This window comes from Cynocephalus volans, chromosome 1 (assembly GCF_027409185.1).
Source record: "Cynocephalus volans isolate mCynVol1 chromosome 1, mCynVol1.pri, whole genome shotgun sequence".
NCBI lineage: Eukaryota > Metazoa > Chordata > Mammalia > Dermoptera > Cynocephalidae > Cynocephalus > Cynocephalus volans.
In genome coordinates this window covers 287,598,249-287,625,585 of record NC_084460.1, presented here as the reverse complement: position 1 = coordinate 287,625,585, position 27,337 = coordinate 287,598,249, and the positions used below count along the sequence as shown (strand labels likewise).

The window sequence follows — 27,337 nt, the reverse complement described above, 5'->3', positions numbered from 1 at the left end:
TTTGTAGATGAGCATCTCCCTCCTCCGTTCTGAGCGCTGGGATGTACACATACACAGTGAATATCTTGTCAAAGCACACTGGACACTAATTTCCGACACTGCAGGTGACTCCTGCACAAACTCTTCTTTCAAGTTGCTGGCTTCTGCTCTAGTACCCGTTCCTAGTCCACATGCCCTAGAAAAAACACAAGAACCTGTTCTAGGACGTATGCATCTCAAACGCCACGCTCCCCCACCGGACTACCGTCCTCCCGCCCCAGCCCAGCCGAGTCCAGCCAGGCCCAGACTTCCACAGCTGTGCTCTGGCCCTCCGAACTTCCCCCGCCCACTCCGCCCACGTGATCCGGCCCGCTTCGCGCTCCACCAATCAGCAAGCGCCTTCGCTCAGAACCCCGACTCCGACGCTACTCTTTCAAAAGAGCCGCATAGTCCTCCCGCCCTCGGCCCCGCCCCTTTACCGCCTCCCCGCCCACTGCCCCCTCCCACTTACCCAACTCCCGGTTCCCCTCCGCCCCTCTCTTGCGCCCTCTCGCTCCCGGGCTCAGCCCCGCCCCTCTCGGGACAGCGCGCTAGCCTTCATCTCGCGAGATCTGAGCGTCCCCGCCGAGGCCGCCCGCCTCCTCCTCCCTTCCTCCCACCCTTCCTCCCCCCAATCTCTCCGCTCTCCGGCTCTCCTCCCTCCCTCCTCCCCCCTCCACCCTCTGGGCCGGATCTCGTCTCGCTGAGGCGGAGGAGGAGAAGGAGGAGGAGGAGGACGTTCGGCCTGCGCAGTGAGATGTTTGTCCGTCGCCGCCGCCGCCGCCATCGCGGAGCAGCGCGATAAAGGGAGCCGAGCCGGGCGTGAGGGGACCCCGCGGAGCCGCAGCGCCAGTGCAGCACCCCGGCCGAGTCCGAGCCGCCGGAGCCCGAGCCGCCGCCGCCGCCGTCGCGGCCGCGCAGGGGCCGGCCAGCTCCCCAGCCCAGCCCGGGGGCCGCGCCGCCGCCGCCCCCAGCGTCGCCCCTCTCCTGCCCGCCCGCCTTAAATGTGACACCGGCGCCTCGGAGTGCGACCCGAAGCCGCCGCCGGGGAGGGGACGAGCACCATGTCGAATCTGAGCAAAGGCACGGGCAGCCGGAAGGACACCAAGATGCGGATCCGGGCCTTTCCGGTGAGTCTCTCCTCGGCGTCCGGGACCCCCGGGCTGGGGGCCCGCCCGAGAGCCGCACGCGAGCCCCGGGCTGAACGCCCCCAACAGGCCGCAGGCCCGGTCTCCCCTCCCCCACGCCCGCCGGCCGCGGGGCGCGGGCCTTCCCGGCAACCGGGCGGCGCGGGGCTCCGGCGCGGCCAGCCCCCGGGGCCGTTCCCCGCGCCCCGCGCTCGGGCCTGGCGCCGCGCCCCCGCCCAGGACATGCGCCTCCAGCTGCCCCGCGGGCCTCCGCTGCGGCCGGGTCCCCTGCGCGGCCCCAGCACCTCGGCGTGTTACTGGGGTGTAGGCCCAAACCCCAGCACTTCTCTCCCCGGTGGGTCCCCGGGACTCTATCCCTGCAGGGATGGGGACTGTGGAAGTCCTCCCTGTGTGTGTGTGTGTGTAACTTTTCACATGGGGCTTCGCTGCTGCTTAAAAAATGATCCAGCCCAGCTTGTTGTAGGGTGATGAGGGGGACTTCCCCCCCTTCCTCAGAAAGGGTTATACCATCGGCCTACCCCTAACGCAATGACAGGACCACTCAATGGTTATATACTCACAACATCAGGTGTATTTATAGCATCTTTCATCCCACAAGCCTCCTAAGCACTTTACACACTTTACAAACTCTTGTGCAGGAATTGCCTTGCCACTCCTAGGAGGGCGAAGGGAAGCAAAGAGAACAAATTGGACAATTGGTCTCTATCTCTTAGCCGTTGAAGCCCAAAAGAATGAGTATAGTCACCACGCAGAGTTGCTTTCCTTCGGCGGTTTGAGTGACAACAAACGTTTTCTGTTCAGAAACTTTTTCTTTTTTGGCATTACATCGAGCCGTGCACTAGCAGTGTTTAGCATATAGGGTATAATTTTGGATGTCATATGTGATTCAGATAGCCAATGGGCAAGCAGTTAAAATGTACTGTTGTAACAGAGAAACTGGACATACTTGCTTATGTCGCTACAGTAACAGGCATACGTCAAGACAGACAAACTAGCAATTGGATAGATTTTAAAAAGTAGAATTAAAGATCTTGGTTTTCTCTTCTTAGAATCATTAAATGCGTATAGTATGGGGAGGAAAGGGGATTTATACTCACTTTTTTGAGCAAGCTTTTTCTGAAATGCAGTTTGTGGTGAAGAAAAGACTTACTGTCTTAATGTGATTGTCGTAGTTGAGTAAATATCTTAGTGCTGGAGAACTAGAGAACCTCTCTGAATTCTTAAAATTTAAAAGAATACACCTGATGCAGAATTTTGAAATTGCAAGGATGTCAATGTGGAGAAACTTCCGCCTTTTTGTAAATAAAGGTAGGGTATACTGAAGACAATTAAGTGTTTTAATACTAGTTAAAAGGTTATGAATGTTTGAAGTTTTTTTCTGAGTAAACGTGAGAATCTACACCAGAAAGTGAGAAATGTTGACAGAAGAGCACTAATTGAGTTCACTTCAATAGCATGCATTCTCTTATAATTTGGTAATGAGCTGGGTTTATGAATTTGTGAGTAATGTTAATTTTCCTACTAAGTCAATTCTCACCACTTTAATTTAGAATTATTCAAAATTTTGTGAAGTCAGTAGTTTTGTATGACAGAGTTTCTAAGAAATATTTGCTATCTTATAGTGCTCATTCTTGAAGTCTTTAGATCTTCTAATTAAGATTTTTTGCTAAAAGGTGGAGTTCACATTTGACATCAACTCATTTATGTTAATTTTATTCTGATTAACCAGTTGTACTTTTATCTATGTGTAATCAACTCTTTGATCTCTTTAGGTTTGCCTGCTCTTACCTGTTCTCTCATCCCTTCATTGGTTCAACAAATACTGAGTACTGTGTGCCAGGCACCCTTCTAGGGTTTGGGATATGTATATCAGTATAGCTTTCTGGAGCTAGTGTTGTTGGGGGGAAGAGATGTGAGAGAATTTCATTTTTCCTTTGGCTGAAGAGTATAATATTGTGGGATAGTTTAGTACATAGTACTGGAACTGATATCTATCTATCTGTACACACACACACATTTTTTTTAATATAAGCTAATTTGGACACATTCTGTTGATAATTTGTTGCCCTGTAAGTTTTTCTAAAATCCTTTAATGAAGTGTGTGACTAGTGTTTGATATTCTGTAGTTAATAGCTACTAATTTTTAAAAGCATAAGAATTTTTCAGTATTATTTCATAAGTATTAATAGCATCATTATAAATAATTCCCATTGAAAAGATCATTTTTTAGTATATAAATTTTTAAGTCACAATTGTTTGAGCCTTCATTTAGGATAGATTTATGCCTCAGTAGTATGGTATTTCACTGACTTATTTTTCCTTTGATAAACATGTGAGTACTTACAGTCAGTCCATCAGAATTCCTTTCTTCTAGGTTAGCCATCTTGGACATAACTAGTCTACTTGGGTAGCAAATAAGAAGTAGTAAATGCATAGTATGCCATAAAGAAAAAATACTGTCTATGGTTATACATATGTACATACTAACAAGTATTGTATTTTACACATACCATTTCAATGTATAGTTACTAAAATTTAAGGGAAATTGTAGTTTAACTAAAAGTCTCAAGTAATCATTTCAGATTATGTTTTTACAAAATTAATGTGTAAAAAGCGTATAAATGTTTGGGGATTGTTTTGTTGTCCTTGCAAAATAGAGTGGGAAGTGACTACTTCAGATATAGTCCCATCAGTAAAATCAGGTTCTATTTAGTGTTTTGAGTGCATATCTTAAGTATGCCTTCATCATTGTTCACAAGAGTAAAAGTTCTACCATACCATAGTTTAATACACAATTTGTATTCTTATGTAGACCTTTTTGTAAGATAAATTTATTCTTTTTAATGTAGAAAACAATAAGGAAGTTTCTGTGGATATCTGTTGACAGAGGAAAAATTTATTCCAGTTTGTAAGCTTTCCTGCATTGTACAAAATATGTCATTTCACATCTTTTTATTAATAATTAAAAAAAATTTTTTTTGTATGCAAATGACAGCAAAGGCCACAAAACTTTTTTTTTTTCTTTTCTTTTTTTTTTTAAAAGGAGGCTGTAGTTGTGAAACTCCTGGAAACCATGTGGGCTTAGACCAAATAATTCTACCCCAATAAGTCTCTTCCTTGTTGTTATGTGTCTTACTGAGTTTTTGTTGAACTATGTAGGGTTGGTTGATGTCAGGTAAACCTTTTGTTCTTATTTTTGAAAAGCCATTCCTCTCCGTTTGTACTGTCCAGGGCTTAGTCCACATTGGCTTGACAAACTTGATTGGAATTGGTGGGATAATGTTTGAATGAAAGTGCTGTCCTCTCATTTGCCTTTCTTGGCTTAGCTTTCAGAGTTTCAGAGACACACAAGTACTAGAATCAAAGTGTCTCTAGAGTGTGATCAGGTTTTTAAGACTTCTACCTTGGGGTCCTGGAAATAGCTTCAGTTATTAGTTTATAAAAGCATGCTAGGTCATGACAAGAAAGAATCTCTCTGGTTGTAACGTTCACTCCATATTTCTGGATGAGCTCCACCTGTGTAGCATGGTCAGTAAAGGATGAGAAGATTATTGTTAGGTGGAACCCACAAAATGACTGACATCACTGAAAGAGATGGGTTTTAAGATCATTTGTGATGTGCTTAAGAGCACGAAGAGTTTAAAAACAAAGTTAATGGTTTTTGTGGGGTTTTTTTTTTACCCCAGCTCCAGTAATATTTGAGAGTCTAAGGGCAAAGTTAATGGTTTTTGGGTTTTTTCCCCCCTAGCTACAGTAGTATTTGCCAGATTTGGGGGAACAGCTTTGATCTTCATACGGTTTCCTTCCTTATGAAAGTAAATTATTGGATAAAATTACCTGGACTGCATATGTACAGTAGAGCTGAATTATAGTCTTGCAGATCACACAGAGCAGGAAATTAACTATAAATTTGTTTTTAATTCTCTATGTATTTTCTTACGGGGAAATTATGGAGTAAGGTGTAACAGATTCATTAGTGTTGCTTACACTTAGGCTGATTGTGTGCAATAGTTTTGGGACAGCCAGCTGTATTTATACCTGTTAGTATCTCTCTGGTTTTAGAAGTTCAAAAAAATAAAAGGAGCACAAAAGTAAAGGTGTTAATAGTAAGAACAAATCACTGAGATAAGCTATTAATTACATTTAGTATTAGTCTATCAGTGTATTGTGAAAACTATTCAATCTTAGTCTGTCAAAGCAGTGAATTCATTTTAGTAGCTTCTGTAGTTATAAAGTGATGCATATTCATGATAGAAAACTTGATAAGTATCTAAATTCATAAGGAAATAAAAATCACCTGTAATCCTACCACTTGGAAATAAATAATATTAACATTTTTGTGTTTTTTTTAAATCTTACTTATGCATATGTGAGCACACAGTAAAGTTAAGAAACCATATCATTTCGTATGCTGCCATTTTAAAAATTGAAAACATGATTTTTTATGACTGTAAAACTTTACCCTACCTCAAATCACTTAACCATTTTCCTACTGCCAGGTGTTTTGATTGATTCCGAGGAGTCTATATTTTCTTTATTATAAAGAATGTAACTATGACTATTTAGGCATGTAAATATTTGAGCCCATCTATAGTTATGGAACTAATAGGCTAAACATAATTGATGTATACATTTAGGCCTAATTGACCTCCAGAAAGTTAGTAATAATAGCTAGCACTTTTTGAATGCTCATCATGTGCTAGGCATTGTTCTCAGCGTTTTGCATGTCTAAACTTATTTAATTCACACAACTTTATGGAATACTACTGTATTTTAGTATGTTTTCTGTTGCTGGTTACGGAATACCTGAAACTGGGTAATTTATAAAGAAATAAAATTTATTTCTTACAGTTTTGGAGGCTGGGAAGTCCACAGTCCAGGGGACACATCTGGTAAGGGCCTTGTTCTTAGTGGTGACTCTCTACAGCAACTCAGGGTATCACATGGTCAATGGCTGAGCAATAGAGAACTAAGCTCCTCACTTGCTCTCCTTTTAAAGCCGTCAGAACCAAACCCATTGCCACCCATTAATACATCAATGGACTAATCCATTCATGAGGGTATTGTCCCCTCATAATCTAATCACTTTTTCAGGGCCCACCTGTCAATTACTATAGTAGGACTTCCCACCCTCTTAACCCAGTTACGGTGGAGATGAAGCCTCCAACACAAGAACCTTTGGGGGACACATTCAACACACAGCAACTACTATTATCATGTTTTACAAATGAAGCCTCCAGTGGCTAAGTAATTTGCTTAAGGTTGCTATGCTTGCAAGTGGCAGAACTAGCATTTTAACCCAGGCATTGTGGCTCTAAAGTGAATACTCTTAAGAATTAACTATACCTAACGAGGTTGTATCAGTTTAACTTATGCGTAGCAGTGTCTTAGCCAACATATTATATCTTTAATTTCATTGGTGAAAAAATAGTACTTTAATGCTTTAATTGGCTTTTTATTTGACTTACTTTTAAGAATCAAACTGTGGATAGTCTCTAGAGAATTTTCATTTAGTTTTGTGCTAGAGTATTCAATATATGTATTAAGAGTATGACTAAAAAGTAGAGACTGAGAGTATAACAGTTACGTGTGGGGGCTCTGGATTGCCAGGGTTTGAATGCCAGCTCCACCTCTTTTTAGCTGTCTTATCTTTAACACGTTCCTTAACCTCTTCTAGCCTCAGTTTTCTCTTCTGTAAAATGAGAATACTAATAGCCTCCTTACAGGGTTGTTGTGCAATAAAGAAAATAAAGCTTTAGACCAGTACCTAACACACATTTATCTATTATTATACCAACATTTAGCTATGATTATGCCAAAATTTAAATACTAAAATTGAATGTTGTTTTTGCAAGTAGTTACATTGGAATGCTATATACTTATTTCAGTGATGATGTCTTTTTTTGTACAGTTTCTAGAACTTATGTTTTGAAAAACCTGCAGAGCCTGTTTGTGAACCACACTAAGACTAAGAAATCAGTCTCAAAGGATAGAGGCTTGGTACCACTGGGGCACTTAAAAAATAATGCTACTGGCTCTTGGGGGATGGCTTCAGAAGAGAAGTTCCAATAATGATTCTCACATGATCATTGGATTAAGTGTGTAACCTCTCCAGGTAACTTTAATGAAGGGGTAAATGCTAATGTGGTATGTACATTCTAATATGTACATTAATGTTCAGTTAGTCTGAAAACATGCTTGTCTTATTTCTTTCTTTCCTGTCCATCCTTTTTCTTCCTTCTCTTCCCCCCCCCCCCCCGCCCCGACTTTTAACTTTTAGTTTGGTCCCTGCCCAAAGCTTGTGCTGGACACCCTTTTGAACACACAGAGCACTTAGCACAGTGTGGGTGGTTAGTGAATGATTGATTAAATGAGAAACTAGTCGTCTAAGCCAAACCACAGCAATTGATTAATTAGGAAAGTCAGTGCAAATGGTGCTCTGAAATGTTTGAACTCTTTTTGCAGCTTTAAGTGAAGTCTTAAGATGTAGTAGTCAGTCATTAACTATCTTGTGGCACCTTCCTTAGATGGGTAGTCAGCTTAGGTTCCTGAACAATAGTGACTTGAAGGTAAAGGTAGTATGATGCATTGTCAGTAACCCTGGATTGAGCATAAGAAGATTTGATGTCTAGTCCAGTCTTTGTTTACTAGATATACTCCACATTTCACTTCCTCCCCCAGGACTCCTCTTTGCATATATCTCTTCCTCTCAACCTGTTACAGTGTACGCTCTTATCCTTTACTTCCATTGCAGATTAACTCCCCTATATCCTCAGCCTGTTCTCGGAGTTCTCTGCTTTCTCTCCATCTGAAAACTGCCTTTGCTCTGAGGATACAGGCTTATCTTCTTGAACTGAAGTGTCTATTTTTCTTATAATCCTCGAATCACCGGGCCCAGATGCAATTTACTGCCACATCCATCATCCTCTTTTTTGGCTGAGGCTCTTGAGAACTGTTCTGCTCTCTCCCTATGACCACTTACTAACTTCTTACTCATGCTCTCTCAGATAGTGAAGATTTTAATACCTTCTTCACAGACATTATTTCCAGTCCAAATCTTAATTTTATCCATTGCATGTGGGAATAGTCATTTATTTATTCAATTTAAAATACATTTATTGTGTGTTCCTACAATGAGTCAGGCACTGGATCTACAACAGTAATCAAACACCTGGCCCCTTTTGTTTTACAGTGATCTTCACCATATCTTGGAGCTTGTCATCACACTATTTTAGAAATCTTAAAGCAGCAGTATACATTCTATCCTAGCTCCTTCATTTATTAGATGTAGAACTTTGAGTAAATAACTTCTGTCTGCTCCCTCTTTTGTAAAAATGAGAAAATAATAGTAACTACCTGATAAAATTGTTTTAAAGGTAGAGTTAATACATGTAAAGCTGTTAGGATAGCGCTTGGCACATGATAAGCATTGTAAATAAATGCAAGTTGTTATTAGTTGTTATTATTATTTAATTATTCTATCCTAATGTTGCTTGTTTCCTTCTCACGTTAATATGCTCTTGGATCTCAAGAAGACCCCTTTAATTCTCCCAAGCAGTGGTGCCATCACCTCCATACCTGTTACCAGTTGCTTCCTTCCTACTGCCTCCCCAGAACCAGTACAAGGCCAGAAATATCAGCAAAAAGCATCTTGGATCATTCCACTCATCTGGCTTCACTGCTCATATTTTCTAGACTATTGTGCATTTCTGGAGAATATTGCAAGACCAGGGGTCTCTAACTTAGCTGGACTCTCAGTGCCTCTGGGCAGCTTTATTGTATCCATAATTAACTCCCTCTCCCCTTTCCTACATGAGCTGTTTCAGACTTTAATCACTGTCCTTAAGCTCTTTATTGAGAATCTCTTATTTCTCATTTTCAAAAAACCTAAAACTGCTTCACTGTGAAAATTAATGTTGTTATCTGAAAGTTTCTTCAGTGTTCTTCCTTTTCATTTATATTCTTTAATCTGTGTCTTTACTCATTCCGACTCCTTCCCTTGTCTCAGAGAAGGAAGATGTTCTTTTTCCTGTCTTCCCCATCATAGTAACTACTATACTGTCTTCCTTCACAGACAAGATTTTTTATAGTCTGTGTTTCCTTTTTTAGAACATAATTTTTTTTAGAGGAGGCATCAAGTCTTATTTATATTGACCTTTGTCAGTGTGGAGTAATAGTACCCAACATGTAGTAGACAATGTTGAATGAATGAACTAATACTCTTTAGTTTGTTTCCTCATCTTTAAGATGGGACCTATAGCAGTCTTTCACAGATAAATAGGATTAAATGAAAAGTCAGAAAGTGCTTTCTAATAAACAGTGGTATCAGTGAGACATTTAAAAAATTTTCTAGTCATAAATTCAGAATTTTCAACTGAAAATAATATGTTTCATGTAGGACAGTTATTTCAAACTCTTACAGGGAGCCTGGAAGGTCTCTAGGACCTAGGAAGGCCTCCTATGAGGAGTAAAGTGGGTATTTTCAAAATCTCCATCTGTAGTCATTTAGAAGCAGCTCCTATGTTGCCATTTATGTTTGGGGTCTTCTAAAGGTTTTATTTTAAAGAGTTCTGTTATCCATTGCTTAAAATCACTATTCATTAATCTAATCTTTTTAAAGATGAGTAGATCCCTACTTTACTTGCCTGACTTGATAACAGTTAATAAGAAATTGAGGACTAATCTGTAGGTGTCTTAACTCCTAATTCAGAACTTTGGCTACTAGACAGCATTCCTTTTAATTTTTTTTAGTCAGTGTTAAAGTTGAAAATGTAATTAAGTAAAACTTCTTAATTTTGACTTAACTTTCATTTAATATTTATAATTATTGAGAAAGGAATGGACTCAACTTTGCTCTTTCAAGTGTGAAGCCTCCTGCTGGGCAAAAGAATAAAGACTTCAAAGGGGAATCTTTACCTCCTTTAAGAAAGTACAAGATTCCTTAGAGATACTTTTTTATAAAAAGCAAACCATCATTGCTAGGAGGAATTCTATAACGTATGGCTTGCAAGTCATTCTTATCTAAAGCAGCTCTTAGCAAAGCAACACTTAGCGTCTTCTGTTTGCCCTGTCCTCTCCGAAGTAATGATGGGAAGTTCCTTTTTCCTTTCATCTCTGATTTTTTTCCATTTCCAGTAATGAGAATTTGCTTTATAAAATTAGTAACTACAACTTGTTGAGTGTCTGCCTTGTATTAGGTTCTGTTATAGGTACCTTGAGCTAATTCTGTCAAATCTTCAAAACAATTTTAAGTTTAGATGTTATTACTCCTGTTTTAAATCTATCCAGGGCTCAGAGAGACCTAGCAAAATATGTATGACATTACCTGCACGCCTAGGAAAGGACAGAGCTGGGATTCAAATCCCAGGTGTGCCTGACTCAAAGTCCATGTTCTTTCTCTTTTACCATACTGCCTAATTATATTGTTAAGAATTTTTCTAGATTCTAAAATATTACTTTCTTAATTGGAACATACTGGAAAATAAATTCTAAGGTTGCCATTTAAATTATTAGCCAGGAGCAGGGTAGATCCAGGGACCCTGAAACTTATACAGTGCAATAATACTCTCTTTTTACCAAAAGAATTGAAAATTAGGTTCTGGGCCTTGGAAAGAGCTCTTACAAGCTTAAGGGTCACTAGATTCAAGCTAAATGAACTACTTATATGAGAATAAAAGTTATAAAACTTTTTATCAATTGAAATATGTATTATTCAGTAACATTTGAATATATAAATTGCTTAAGGGGGCCCTAGTGTGTATTAACTTGAATAAAGCAGTCAAAATCATAACCTTTAAGGACATATTAGTTAACACATTTATGAGTTGACATCTTCCTATTTTAAATTATAAGGCTGAGAACACAATTATTTAAACTTTTTTTTTTTTTCAAAAATTTATCAAGTATATATGAGGGGTCTTCAAAAAGTTAATGGAAAGATTTGTGTTATATTTTCCTTTTTTATGTCTGTTTTTTGGTGGCTGGCAGGTATAGGGATCCGAATCTTTGACCTTGGTGTTATAACACCGTGCTCTAACCAACTGAGCTCTTAACTGGCCAGCTCCCTCATAGTATTCCTAATTTTTACACGAACTTTTTCAGGTACCCTCGTATTAGAAAAAAGTGATTCCTTGAAGTTAACATGTTTAAATACTTTAATCTTTTATTTTTTGTTTTTGAGAGTATACTAAAGTAATATATAAATCAGTAAAATGAATTTGAAGCATAAAAATTAGATAGTTTAAATTAGTAATAATTTACTTCTAATGATGTGTAAATGAGACATGAAAGAAGTATTTCTTTTGAAGTATACTGTCACTAGCCAAATAAACAAGTAATTTATTTGCTCCTATTTGTATTAGTATTTTAATTTTTAGAAGCTAGAAGTGACTGTTTTAGTCTGTTTGTGTTGCTATAACAGAATAGCACATACTGGGTAATTTATAAAGAACAGAAATTTATTTTCTCACACTTGGAGGCTGGGAAGTTCAAGATCAAGGTGCTGGTGTGTTTGGTTGTCTGGTGAGGGCCTCCTCTGTGCTTCCAAGATGGCATCTGATGCTGCATCCTTTAGAGGGGAGGAACACCGTCTTCACATGGCAGAAGGCGGGAGGGCAAAAAGGGACAAACTACCTTCATGAAAATCCTTTTATAAGGCCACCTGATCACCTCTTGAAGACTCCACCTTTCAATACCATTACATTGTTGATTAAGTTTCAAAATGCATTTTGGAGGGAACACAGACATTCAAACCGTGGCAGGGACTTCAGAGAGAATCTTGTCTTCCTTACAGATGAGGAACTGGAACATTAGAGAAGGTGTTTTAGCCAAGGGATATACTCCTGACTTGAATGTATTGAAGAGCCAGGACTAAAAGCCTGATTTCTGGTTAAAAGCTCTTTTCTCTCAAAACTGAAATAAGCATATAGCCATTGTAACTTAATGTTAACACTGGCCTATTTAATTATTAAACTATTTCTCGATATTGAGCACCCTGATGATTTGAGGTGACATGGTACAACGTGAGGACATTTAGCTTATGGTACTTGTACTTTATTACTCTAGCTATGTGATGGTGGATAAACCACTTAGCCTCAGTTTCCTCTTTTGTAAAATGAACAGGATTTAATTAGGGGTTACCGTAGGCTCATTCTAACTCTAAAAATTTCAGTAAAAGCAGTATGATTACACATAAGTTTAGGAACTGAATGCTAGCTACTGTCTTCTCTTGTGGACTTTGTCTAAAACATTTTGTGATGTTGCAAAAATCACATATCTTTTCAGCATTAGATTTTTCCTTAAAATAGAAATAGTACATTTCAGTGATGATGGTTAAATTCTAATAAAGCCGTGGGAGAGTTAGCTACTTTCTTGCATACTTTTTTTGTGAGTTGGCAGTTTTAGAGTTTTTAAAAAATTTTTAATTTTTTTCATTGTACATGTTTATGGGGTATAATTTGTGTTTCAATACATGCATATATTATTTGACTTAATCAGAGTAGATAGCATGTCTGTCGCCTAAGTATTTTTCATTTCTTTGTAGTTATAACATTCAAGATTCTCTTTTCTGGCTACCTTAAAATATACAATTTACTGTTATTAGCTATTGTCACCTTAGGGCACCAGAACTTTATTCTTTCTAACTGTAACTTTGTACCAGTCTACCAACCTTTCCTGGATCTTCCCCACCGTCCCTGGAGAAGGTTTGAGTAGACTTGATAGCATATTTTTATAATTTTATGGGACAGGCCTTTTGCTCTTATATCACATTTAGTTACATTTAGGCCCATTCAAAGACAAAGCTAATAACTGTGGTTATTAGCTGGTAAGTTTACTCATTTAAAAAAAAAAGCCTTAGTGACTTAAGCTAAAGAGAAGAAAGTATTATCACTTTTGATTAAAATTAATAATTTTATATTTTAGAGGAGACATTTGGAATTCAAACATGCACTTAGATATAAAGTATTTTTCCTTTGTAACATTATTATTCTTTTGAGATTCTATCCAGAATACATGATTCCTGCTTTTGCTTGTTTCCATTTGCCAGATGAATATTTAAAGAGCAATTTTATACATATGACCCTTTAAGAGCAGTGTTTTGGATTTATTAGTATCTTGGGAAATACAGCAAGTTTTATTATTTTAAAGTGTTGATTTTATAGATGTAATAACTAATTTTCTTAATAGGGAGGGTCTGTAAGTATAATGTTTGAAGAGCTTCAGTCAAGATGAATATTATATTCTCTGGATAAAATGTGTTTCTGGAAGGCCAGTAACATATCTTTGTTTTCATTGGGGAAAACAGCACCAATAGTAGGACAGTGACAAACTTTTTGCCTCAATGAAAATACTTATATGGTTGCATCTCATTTGTTGTGGTCATCAGAGTATGAAATGTTATACATACATTTTTTTCATATATGCAAAAGTCATTCACAGAGATATCATTGAAAATAGGGTTCTTAGTACTCAAGTGAATTGTTCTGTGACTTAAATGGACTTCATTAGGTGAATCTGGAATCTTGACTTTGTGTCTTTGAGAAAATTTGTTCCGTATTTCTCAAACAAAATTTCAAATTGATTTTTGGACAGCCTGCTCAGATGATAATTGAACCGTCTATTAATGATTTAACTTTTTCATTATGAATGTTACTGTTCTCTTATTTAATGTTAGAGACCAGTTGAATGTAGATCAGGTTTAATTTGTGATTTCAAGGAATTGTCCCAGACTGCTGTGCTCTTCTAATTGATAATTTTTTTTTCTTCCTTGACATCAGTTATTTCACTCTTGTCTGAGAAACCAGTTAACCAAACATCAGTAGTCTTTATATCCAGTTTCTTCTGTGTGTAGTAAAGGAAGAAACAAACTTCTGTTTATTGAGCAAGTACTATGTGTCAGATGCTTTCACAAACTTTCTTAGTTGCTGTACAATACACCATCTCCCATTTCTCCAGGTACAAGCAGATGAGGAAACTGAGGTTTGGAAAATTAAGTAACTGTTCAAAGTTTGTTTGAATGTGTCCCAATGGGCTCTTTTCCTCAAAGCTTGGATCTGTGGCTTTATTTTTGCGGGTTGACATTGCTTTAAGGAATAACATAGATAAATGGAATTGTTGTAGATGTCCCAAGTCATTGCATAGTTGTTGATCATCAAATAAGATTCCTTATCATTATTAACTATAAGCTGACTGTATTCAAATAGTATTATTTGAGTGTTGTCTAGGCATCCTGCAATGTATTATATAAGGCATACAATAACATAAAGGAGGAGATACCTTATCTACTCTTAGGTGCTTAGTGTCTGGGAGGGAGCTTCCTCACATAATTAATGGCTTAATTGTATCTGATTAGAATATTGCCATTTCTCAGATATTTGTACCAAAGCAGCTTTTTTTGAAGCTGAAGCTTGAAATTAAGATCAAGCATTTTTCCTTGTTTATTTTGTTCTAGCTGTGTCATTCTGAATTGCCTGGAATTTCAAATTTTCACCCTTTTCTTCCCCCACCCACCCTGTTCTAAATTTCTTCTTGTAAAATATTATTCACGGGGGACTAAAGACTTCTTGTCCTTTGTATGTAGTGGATGTGAAGAATTCAGTTCTTTTCATTTTAGTTTTAATTTGTCTTATGATGTAGTTCTCTTCAACTCTTAGTAATTACAGAACCTTCAAGATGTGTAAGTATATAATAGACTAACATCCTTTCAAATTCAGGCATTTTGAAGGTTATATTTTTATATCATTTGAAGTAATGTAGCAAACAATGAGATGTTTTTGAAAGAAAACAAAAACTGTTAGAGTTGTTTTGTTATTGATAACTTACTTATGAGGAAATTATAATCCTGAATTGGAGGGGGTAAGGCGACAAAGGTCACTTTTCGAAATTAAAGTCTTGGTTTGGTTTTTTAAAGTGTCTCTAACTTAGCATTTAAGAATGCTTAATTATGTCTTTCCTTTTAAAAAGGGCTTTTTTTTTTCTTTTCCTGCTAACTGAATGTACTTTGCTTGCTGATCACCTTGTAGCTTGGGCTTGGAGAAGGATACTGTATGCATCTAATAATTAGATAGCAAGCATTCAGTGCTTTTGTGTGTGGGTGCATTTTATTTTATTATTTTATTGGTTTGCTGAAGTGTTGGTTGCCAAATCCCTTCCTGAGCGTATTTGCAGTTATTTCAGTTTACTGAAGTAAGTATTTTCATCAATGGTATTAAAATCCTGCTCAAATAACTTAGACTGTTACTTTAAAAGGATGGTGTTACTCTTTTAAAATATGTACATAAGATTAGAGCCTTTAAATTTTATTGCTTTCTGAACAAAGTATAGACTGATATTTTTATGCTTAACATGTTGATGAGATGAGAGTTGAACATTTAGTCCTTTAAAAAAAAAAACTTTCAATGGCAGTTAATGTTGTTTATGTATCAAGGATGGGTGAGTGAGAGATTAAAGTTCATCAGTAATATTTTTCCCATTGTTGTTGACATGTTCGTTTGATGCCAAGACCAATTCATGCATGTGTAGGAATTTGTACTTGAAACCTATCTTATTTGTTGTTTTGTTTTAGAACTTGTTTGTTTAGGGAACCATTGTATCTCATTGATCCTTTCCTGAAGGGCCTTTTCTGTCCACTGTTTTCTTCCCAGTTAACATTTATTTATAAAATAAGTGATTGAGTAAGCAGCCTTTTGAGGCCTTCGGTTAGGTTAATGGGAAAATCTGAAAATACTACTTGATATATAAAATTTGAGAGTCTGTTGCTTGTATATTATTGTACCTTATTTCTATTTGAAAGACATTTGATTATTTAAAAATTAGATTAATTGCTGTAGATGATCACATTCAAATGTTTTTCAATATCGTTGTGCCTAGTAATCAAAATGTTTGTGTTTTCAGAATTGCATTGCATTGGTGTAACATGGGTAAAATAGTATTCATTCAGCAGACATTTGTATTGCAGCCTTCTAAATGGCATTGAAGAGAAATGCACAATCCCTTAAGAACTGATAGTCTAGTGGAAGAATATGCTCAAACAAATCATTATGAAGCGCTATGGGAGGAGTGTAATGATAGATATAACCTGGTTGTGGAAGAGCTGAGGAGTCTAACTTTGCTTGAGGAGGTCAGGGAAGGATTCCTGGAGGATATGACACCTGAGTTGTGTATTCAGAGGATATGTAAAGAGTCAGATAAAGAAGAGGCAGAAGACGGGAACATAAAGAAGACATGGGGGGCAATGAGTGGGGAAGGGTCTGTGGCAGTGAGAAACAGCAGGTTGTGTATTTATTGAGAATTCTCATTGGTTTAATGTTGTTAGGTAGTAAATGAAAGACAGGTAGTAGTGCGTGGAGAGAGTAGAGGGAGGCGTAGACTAGAACTTGAAGGGTGTTATGTTGTTGTTGTCTCTCTCCTCAATCCCCATAGAAAGGTTTTGAGCAGGGGCATGCTGCTCATGCTGTTTTTTTAATGGTGATTTTGAGGAAGATAGATTCCACAAGGTTGGAGTTCACGATGACAGTATTCTAACCAGATACAACCAACCAAATGCTCCAGGTATTAGGCGCGAGATGTTTCTCAAATATGTCCCATTCTTTCATCTCAAATACTATTGACCTAAAACTTGCAGTGATCTAGGTGAAAGTTTTAGTGCAATAGTATTTGAGATAATACCATTAGCACTTGATGTTTGGATAAGAAGGGGATGAGAGGAGAAAGGAAAGAATAAAATGAGGCCTGTGCTTCTAGCTTATGTAATTAGGTGGTTTGTGTTGCCATGACTGAATTAGGGAATACAGGAATTTTGGGGCAGGTTTGGGTAGTGAGTTCACCAGGAATTTTGGACATAAGTGAGTTTGATCTGTGTCTGGAGCGGTTAGCTGGAGATATACAGTTGAATACTCAAGTTCTAGGCTTTCGGGGGAAATCTGAGCTGGTAGCATAGATTAGAGAGCCATAATGTATAAGCTAGTAATTTATCTGTTTTAAGATGTAGGCCAAACTAGTTTGGAAATTTGAAAAAAGCTAGGGACCCCACCCTCCAAAAAAGAAGTAAACACGCATTATATTTACAAAAATTTGTATATAGTTTTAGGAACCTCCAGAATCCCTTGCAGCCAATCTGGAGTCTCAAGCTGTAGAACCCTACATGTATGGATAACAGTTGTAACCATGATAGTTAATGAAAACTGCATAAGGGACCCCGTATAGATTGGAAAGAGTCAAGGACAGAGTTCTGGGGATGGAAATGATTTAAATGTCTCTGGAAAAGTAGGATACATGAGGTGTAGGGGAGTAATGTTTCCCAAAGAAAGCTACATTATATTGATTTGCATTTAGCATAGTTGTAGTCTTAAGGTGCTTTTGTTTTAGTTCATGTATCCGTTTATTTGCTAAGCTTGAAAAGCTGTATTTCTTTCTGACACTTACTTGATGCCTGTAGCTGTGTGTTTGGTTGGGCACTTTTGTTAGTCAATGCATGAGGAATTATACCGTGCCCTGGGCTGGGCTAAGTCTACTGACATTCTCGTTTAATCTTCATGACAGTCCTTTGAGATAGATACTGTTATTAATAAATCCATTTTACAAGTGAAGAAATCAAGACTTAGAGGAGTTAAATAATTTGCCCAAGGTCACATGGCTTGTGAATAACAAAACTGTGACACAAATCCAGGCCTGTCTGACAGCAAACCTATGTTTGTTCTCTCCTAATATACCATACTCTGTTTACCAAGATAATCAGTGACTCACACTGTGATACTATTTGACCATATTAGCACAATAGAATGTGAGGTGAGTCCAGTGGTTTGGGCTAGATTTCAGGATACATGAGTTCTAATCCCAGCTCTGTGATTTTGGGTAAGTTCCTTTAGTCTGTCTGGGTCTGTTTTCTTCTCATTTGTTTGATTTTTTTTTTTTTTTTACCTTAGACTCCAGAAGGAACATTGTTGTCCTGTGGCCCCCTCTCTGCTCTATCTACCGCATAAGGCTTGTTGAATACTGAGAAAAAAAATACTACATACAAATCTTGCATTATAAAACAACTCTTAATTTCTATACGTGAAAATCGTTCTTTTATCATAATAATGTGAGAGTACTTGTACAATATTTGAAGCGCTTGGTTTATATTTAAAAGATTCTTTAGTTTCTGATAAAAAATTCAGTAATTTACTGTTGGTAGAGATCTTTTAATACTTTTTCTAGCTTTCATAGGCTCTTATGTTATAGAGCCTGAAAAGATCATTTGATGTTTTGCTCAGCTGTTATATGGGGTTTAAAGTCTACGTTAACTTTGTTCTTTTTTTTGAAATTGTTCAGAATATTCTGCTTTGTGTATTTGTTATTTAATATCAAGGGCTAGTGTCTTAGCATATGCTGTCAGCAAACTAAAAGCACATTACACATATGTGGAGTATTTGAGGCCATCGTCACGTGGGCTTGTATCTTTTATTTGTGAAAAGTGAGATGGCCACATCTTTACATTTTATATGGATGATACCCTATAGGTAGCAGTTTAGGTGTAGGGGTAAATTCTCTTCAGATCATTTGATAAGTCTTTAACAGACCTAGGATTTGAATAGGATTTGGGTGAAAGGAAAGAAGTTGCTCTGTTAAAGAGTTCCTTTTAAGGCTCTCCAGAAATGTTTAGAATAATACTACTCAGATCTGCTTAGGATCCTCTTGATTCAGAGCTGAGCTGGTATTTTACTGCTACGGTGACTGAAAGAACTATTTTGCCTACTTTTTCCTCTTTCATATTCATACACATCAGACATGATTTGGAGAGGATTCCACTAACTAGGTAATTTTTATCCAGTTCAGGTCAGAGTATGTGTGAAGCTGACCAGTGTTACCCAGGTTGTAAATGCATAACTTGTAGATTTTATGTGGCATAAAATCTAGCAGAAAATCATTCAGGCAGCAACCATGAGTGCTTGTTATGTGCCAGGTATTGTTTCAGGGGCTGAGGAATTCAGCAGTGAAAAATATCCTTGCCTTCATGAAGTTGACATTTGGCTGGTGGGAGGGAGATCAGGAAAAGAAAGAATGTGGGGTTAGAGCTGTGGGTCTGTGGTGAGGGGAAGCTGGTATTATAAGTAAGGTGGGCATTTAAAACTTCATTTTAAGGTGACAGTTAAGCAGAGGTTTGAGCCATGTGGGTATCTGAGAGAACATTCCAGACAGAGAGTAGCAAATACATTGAAATGAGCTTGTTTGATATATTCCAAGGAATAGCAAGGAGGCTGCTGTGCATGAAGCAGAGTGAGCAAGGGAGGAAATAGATGAAATCAAGAGATTATCAGATCAATTATAGCTTTATCGGACATTGTAAGGACTTTGGCTTTAATTCCAAGGGAAATGAGAAGTCATTTGAGGCTGTGAACAGATGAGAGAGATGATTTATGTTTTCAGAAGTTCGCTCTGGCTGCTCTATGGTAGTAGGCCAAGAGCAGAAATGGAGACCAGTTAAGAAGTTGTTGGAATAATCTGAGAGATGACAGTGGTTTGGACCAGCGTAGTAGCAGTGGAAGTGTTGAGAAGTTGTATTCTGGATGTATTTTGAAGGTAGAGACAACAGGGTTTCCTCTTGGATTAGAAGTGAGGTGAAAGAGTAGTTAAAGATGATTACAAGGGCCGGCCCGTGGCTCACTCGGGAGAGTGCGGTGCTGATAACACCAAGGCCCCGGGTTCGGATCCCATATACGGATGGCCGGTTCGCTCACTGGCTGAGCGTGGTGCTCACAACACCAAGTCAAGGGTTAAGATCCCCTTACCGGTCATCTTTTAAAAAATAAATAAATAAATAAAGATGATTACAAGCTTTTTGGTCATAGCAACTGGAAGACGGGGGTAGACATTTGCTCAGTTGGAAAAGATTGCAGGAGAAGCAGACTAGAGAAAAAGATTAGGACTTCTGTATTAGACTTGGTAAGTTCGAGATGCCTACTCAACATTCAAGTAGAAACATTGAGTAGATAGCTGGATGTATGACTCTGGTATGCAGGGGAGAGGGCCAAACAGAATAAATAAATTTTGAGATTGACTTAAAGCCATGAAAATAGATGAGATCAACTCCATTAGAAACAGAGTGTGGCTAGACAGGAGATCCAGAACCTGAACCTTAGGATTGAAGATTGTGGTGATGAGTGGTAAAGCAGACTGACAAATAAGAGCCAGTGAAATAGGAAGAAAAACAAGAGATTGTTGTGCTTGGAAAGTAAGTGAAGAATCTGTTTCCAGGAGTAGGAATGATCGGTTCTTTCAAACACTGCCAGATACACCAAGTAAAGTGAGAACTGATACTTTGACCATTAGATTTAGCAATGTAAAGTTACTTGTGACCTTTTCAAGAGTAGTTTCGATGAAATGATAGAGATGAAAGCCTTAGTGGTATGGATTCAAGATATAATGGAAAGATGGACTTGGAGACAGTGAATGTAGAAATCTCCCCCTCCCCCTGCTTGTGATTTTGCTGTAATTGGAAAGAGAAATAATATGGTTCTGGAGGAATACTTGTGGTTGTGAGGGTTTGTTTTTAAGATGAAAAACTGACAGTTTCGAATACAGATGGAAATCATCTAGCAGGGAGGAAAAATATTGATGATGCTGAGAAAGGGTGATTGCTAAAGGGAGGTCTTCGAATAGGTGATTTGGGATAGAGCTAGAGAAGTACTCATACTTGTCAAACTTCATTTTCTGTATGTATCATTTGGGGTTCTTGTTAAAATGCAGATACTGTTTCTGTCGGTTTGGGGTGGAGCCTGAAATTCTGCATTTCTAACAGGTTCCTAGATGATGCCTATTTTTCTAGTCCCTATACTGGAGTACGAGAACTTCGTACTTTGAGTGCATGAACTAGCAGAATTGGCATAAAACTAAATAGGTTGGTGGATATGGTTGGAATTTGTGCAGTGTCTCTCCAGGTTGTTTCTGTTTTCTCAGTGGAACAGGAAGGCACTCGTGATCTTAAGAGTGAGGATGGAGAAAATGGTATAAAATTATCTAGGAGAGTAGAGTCAGTAGACTACAAAAGTAGGAGTGGGGTTGCAGGTAGGCACGCTTGTAGTTTGTGCTTATGAATTTAAACTGAGATGGATCAGTGGGTATATGTTGTTCTTCATTTACTTTGAAATCCCTGGGTGTCAGGAGTAGGTGGGCTGTTGGGATGGCATGGCAAGTATTTTGGAGGGTGAGCAAGAGGAAAGGTTAAGTGATTTATGGGTGTAAATCATTATGACTTTATTTAAAGTGGACAGTTCTGCTATAGATAAGGATGGAGGGAGGTCTTAAAGGATTAGAAAAAAATTGCTTCTATCAGCTCTAGAAACTATTTTTAAATGTATCCCTTTATTTCTGTTAAAACAGATTGTTAACATCCTTATAAGTCATGCAGATTTATGATCATAGCTGTATAATAAAGTATTTACTATGTGGACAAATACAGAAGAATTTTTAACCATTGGTGTTTTTTTTTTTTTTTTTTTTTTTTGTCTCTCCTCTCTCTTGGATATCACAGATGACCATGGATGAAAAATACGTAAACAGCATTTGGGACCTTCTGAAAAATGCAATTCAAGAAATCCAGCGTAAGAATAACAGTGGTCTTAGTTTTGAGGAGCTCTATAGAAATGCATATACAATGGTTTTGCATAAACATGGAGAAAAGCTCTACACTGGACTAAGAGAAGTCGTTACCGAACATCTCATAAATAAGGTATCCACCTTTAAAGGACTGTTGCTAATACTGTGTTGAATGTAGAAAATCTTTTATACCGTATTGTACTTTGACCAGAAGTATTCTTCTTAAGGGCTTCAGGAAGCTTATAGGAATTATTAATTCATGACTGTATTATAAAACCTCACTCAACTTATCAGCTAAATCAGAATTTTTGATACTTGTGGGAAGGTGAAGTTTGTGATCTATGTTAAATACATTTTCTATAACCATAATTAACAAAGCAAACATTCAGTAATTTACAAATGTTTATTTATTGATGTTAATTATAATTATTATTTCCTTAAAATGTTTTAATCAATTAGCCCATTTTAGTTTTCTCTACTTTCTCTGTATATTTGGAAATAATAAAACCTACATTGTTTTAAAAATACTCTCTAAGACTTTTTACTAATTAAAATTGGCATTATTCATTATAACTGACTTCCACTGTGGGAAATGTGAATTTTTTTTTTAAAGATAAATTAGTGGTAGGCTGTTAACATTATAAAATGGTTTTTTGATTCCAAAAAGATGTATTTTTTTTAAGAACAAGTGTTTTTATAGGGCAGACTCTTCCACTGCACATAAAATATAATTTCACTTATAAAATAAATTTACTAAAGTCTTTTGCTTTAAGATTGTCAAATAAAATGTAAAATATCACAGATTCATAAAAACTTGGCATAGATTTGTGTGGTATTAGGGTATTCATTTTTAAAGTTTATTTTGAAAACAAAACAAAAGTTGTACAAATAGTCCGGTGAACTGTGTGTATCCTTAAACTAGATTCACCAGTTAACATTTTGCCACATTTTTGCCAATCTTTCTGTTGATACTTATTGCTGAACAATTAGAGAATAGGTTTTAGATTTCAATTAGCCTAAGATACTTCGTAACATTTCTTAGAATAAGGAAATTTTCATATTTAACCAAAGAACAGTGATCAAAATCAGGCAATTTAACATTAGTATAATACTGTTATTTAATATAGTTCATATTCAGATTTTACCGGTTTTATGCAGTAGCAATTTCTTTTATAGCAATTTGTTTTCTGATCAAGGATCTGATCCAGGATCACACACTCAGTTCCTTAGCCTTTCTTTATCTTTTAGCACACTGACATTTTCGAAGAGTATAGGTCAGTTGTTTTGTAGATTGTCCATCAGTTTTTGGTTTGTTTGACTGTTTTCTCATGACTAGTTTCAGGTTATGCATTTTTGGCAGGAATAATACATAAGTGATGTTGTGTCCTCAGTGCATCACATCAGGAGGCACATGATGTCAGTTTATCCCATTATTGGTGATGCTAACTTTGATCATTTGGTGTCCGCCAGATTTCTCCACTGTGAAGGTACCTTTTTTCCCTTTGTAATTCATAAGTAATCTGTTCAGATATATTTTGAGACTGTATAAATATCCTGTTCCCCCAGAAAGTTTCATGTGTTGGTTTTAGCATCCAATGATGATTCTTGCATGAATCATTATTACTGTGGTAGCTGTAAAACAGTAACTTTCTATTTCTTCTCTTCCTTTTATACTTCCTTTCTCTTAAATGGGATTACGTGGTCCAGGTAGTTATTATCTTATGAAGCAGACTGATTTTGTTCTTCACATAATCAACAGTTTTTTAAGGCCTACTATCCGTGACTTTCAATGAAAATATAGTGGGTGTAAAGAGATATGAACTGTCTCTTTCTGAGGTTTTTACTCTGATGTGAGAGATGATGACATTTAGGTAACAGTGTGACAAATTATGTAATTAAGTGGCAAATGAGGTGTATAGGCAAGAAATGGTTTAGAAACTCAATTGAAGGAGAGATTACCTGGGATTGTAAGATATCATGAGAAAGGATAAAATTGAACAGCATGGAAGGCATTCCATGATGGCAGATGTCGTGGGATTATGTAGAGATGAACTGGTTACATTTAGGTGGTAAGTGAGATATGTAATGATTATGGGGATTAGTGGGTTATAGTGTTACAAAGATGGTTTGGGAACAGATTGTAGAAAAATTTAAATGCCAGTCTGAGGAATTTGGACTAAACAGTGGGAGTTAATGAAGGTTTTTAAGTGGGTGATAATGTGACAGAATATTTGAAGATGTGATTTTAAGTGGGTGATAATGTCACAGAATATTATGGGAATGATATAAATGTAGAAACAGGAGGATGTTTACTTCGGAGAAGATCTGGAAAAATCTGGGTAAAGTGATAGGATAGAAATGAATGGATGATGTCAGTAATATCTTCTGAAGTAAAACTAGACAGAATTTGGTTGCTGAGAGAATTATGTTGCTACCAGTGAAGTTATAGTGGAAGATTGATTTGGAATGGGTAGGGGAGTTGATAAGTTTTGTTTTAGGTTATATTGAAAATTTTTGTAGTTGGAAGTTACCTTAGGAATTATTTTACATGTGAGGAAAATTGAGTGTGAGATCATAATAAGGTGTGCAAATAGAAATATTATATGTTTGGAAAGATAATAGGTTTAGACCTAGGGCAGATATTTAAAACTAGATATGGAGATTTGTCACTTCGTAGAACATATTGAGAAGTGTTGGAGTTGAGAGAACGAAGAACCCAGAGCCAAGGAATGAATCTCCAGGAGCAAACTATGGTAAGTAGGAGTAGGAAATAAAGAAGAATAATTTAAGAAGTTTGGCATCAAAAGAAAGAGGAAAAGTAGAATGGAAGAATTTGGATTAAAGTTACTGAAGGGGAGAAGATTGGAGCAAACAAGTTCTTGAATATGGAAAGAATATGGGTTAAGAATAATGGAGAAATAAATTTAGAAGAGGGGCATGTTCTCATTTCCAGATGTTCTATAGAGAATGATAATAATGATTGCAGCTAACTCTTACTTAGCATTTACTATGCACTAGGCCCAGTTCTAGTGCTTTTACATGTATTAACTAATGGTCACAAACCAATGCACCAGGTACTACTGTTATCTCTATTTTACAAATGAAGAAATCGAAGCACAGAGAACTGGCTACTTGTCCAAATGCACATAGCTAGTAAGTGGCCTAGCTGGATCTGAATTCAGATAGGGTAGCTTCAGGCTGAGCTCTAAACTTCTCTATAGATCTGTTCATGGGGCAGAATGAATTGATCAAGATGCAGTAAATATGCTGAAATTGAGGGTGGTTAAGGGAAAGTTAATTGACTCACTGTTCGAAAAGCTGGAGTCCTTTAAATTCCAGGACTCCTTTAAATTTTACTTACGTCTAAAATGAAGGAGTTGGAAGCAATATCTCCGAGTTTCTTTATTTCCAAAATTATTATGAATCTAATAATTAAACTATCCATCTTCTGAAAATGTGATGAAGCGACTTGGAGTTGTCCTTGTGGGGAATATACTAAGGAATTCACAAGTGAGGACAAAGATAGTAGGAGTTGGCCTGAATGTGTGATTTGTCATTTTTTTTTAAGCAATGCTTTGCAGGTTGGACACAGATGGAGAAAAAAACATCTGTAATCATGTGTTATGGTTAAGAATTGGCTCGTCCAAAAAGTGAGGAGGAGGGAAGGCCAGAGTGTGAGGTTAGTGTTTAAGTGACTGATTTTTGGACTCTGAAACATGGTCAAGTAGATATTGAAGTCATGTGAATAGTAATATCTCCATGAAAATTCTAGGAGCTTTAGCATATTGTAAGTTGCTAAAAATGGTTCTATATCTAAGATTAACTGTAGTCTTAGTCAGCTTGGGGTGCTATAACAAATACCATAAACTGGGTGGCTTAACCAACAAGTGTCTATTTCTCATAGTTCTGGAAGCTGGAAGTTTGAGATATGGTGCCTGTAGAATCAGTTCCTGGTGAAGGCCATCTTCCTGTTTTGCAGATTGCCTCTTCATTGCTGTGTCCTCACATGGCAGAGAAAGAGATAATCTCTGTCATGTCTCTGCTTTTATAAGGGCACTAATCCTATTCAAAGGCCCCTATCTCCAAATACCACCATCACATTGAGGATTAGGGCTTCAAAATATGAATTTTGAGGAAACACAAACATTCAGTTCATAGCAACTGTCCTTTCAAAATATAGACAGTTCCCTATAATATAATCCCCTAAATATATTCAAAATGATTATGCTGAATAAATACTAAAACTATATGCTAAATTCTTAATTTTACTTCTCTTACACAATCATTAATGATATATTGCCTAATCTTGAAAATGTTCTTTAATTTTTTTATCTTTCACAAACACTAATTTGACCAGTCAGTTCTGTCTAGGAAATGTACCAGTTACGGTTATGTCTGTTGATTGATTTCTTTATTTCAATTGAATTAAGTTTTTGAAGCCCCTGCTTGTATTCATGCTTTCATTTTTGTGTTTTCTACTTACCTTATTTCATATTTACTCTTATGTAAAAATTTTAATAGCCATATAATAATATGGCTATTAAATTATAATATAATATTACTGTGTGAAGGTGACACTATCAAAAGAAGGCTATTAACAGGCAGGGCCATCATACAGTGTCTCAAAATCTTTGTCTCTTGATGTAGGAAGTCTCAATTTGTTCTACTAAATGGGTCTTAAGGGTATTACTGATATAATGTGCAAAAGTGTAGTTTGTGTGAAAATCAATATTTCCTGTGTCTGCATTTCACCTTTTGATTGGAAGGTGAGAGAATGGTTTGGGGTCCTGTGGTGTCAAAATACCTGTCTTTAATTTCACAGAATATACTCTTTTTTGTGGTTCTGAAAGCATTACTGTTTGCTCTGTTCATCAGTTTTTTGTTCGCTATGCTTTGGTAGTTAGCTGAATTGTGTAAATAACCACACATGTGTGTGTAAATATATACACACACGTGTGTGTGTGTATTGTGCAACTGACTGTGTGTATACACACACACACCAAACATACCTGTACATACAGGTGTGTATATATAAAAGCAAAGTACCTTCAGTGCTATGGTATAGACAGCCAGGACCCATCTTTTCACATTGAAGAATTCAAACAAAATATATTTTTTACATGGAATCAGGACTGATTTGTTATATAGTTTGTGCCTAGATTTCAGGGTAAGAATAATGAACATTTTGACAAATATTTTTGGTAAAGCAGAGCAGTACAAAGTACCAGAAGGCAGATGAAGGAGGGTTCCAGAGAGGACACTTTGGAATGAAAGTAGCTGATTCCTGACTTTACAAATAAGTTCACAAAATTAAAGTAGGCATAGAAAATATAAATGTTATTTTTCTAACTTAAAGCACTCTGGGCCGGCCCAGTGTGGCGCTGGGAGCGCCGAGGCCGCGGGTTCGGATCTTGTATAGGGATGGCCGGTGCGCTCACTGGCTGAGTGTGGTGTTGAGCACACCGTGCTGAGGGTTGCAATCCCCTTAGCAGTCCAAAAAAAAAGCACTTCTGCTAGTATATTATTCTTATCTAGAAGAATGTCTCCTTTGAGGAAACTGAGACCCAAAGGAATTCAGTAAATTTCTCAAGACTGCA

General features: G+C 37.3%; 1 protein-coding gene across 1 annotated transcript in view; it reads left to right on the top strand.

The window, feature by feature from the left end:
• Positions 1–648: 648 nt before the first annotated feature.
• Positions 649–27,337, top strand: part of CUL3 (cullin 3) — a 95,651-nt gene continuing 68,962 nt past the window's right edge. The window contains exons 1-2 of the mRNA XM_063096059.1: positions 649–1,148; positions 21,676–21,873. Of these exons, the coding sequence (XP_062952129.1) occupies positions 1,083–1,148; positions 21,676–21,873 (264 nt within the window). The 5' untranslated portion in view covers positions 649–1,082. The remainder of the gene's footprint in view (positions 1,149–21,675; positions 21,874–27,337) is intronic.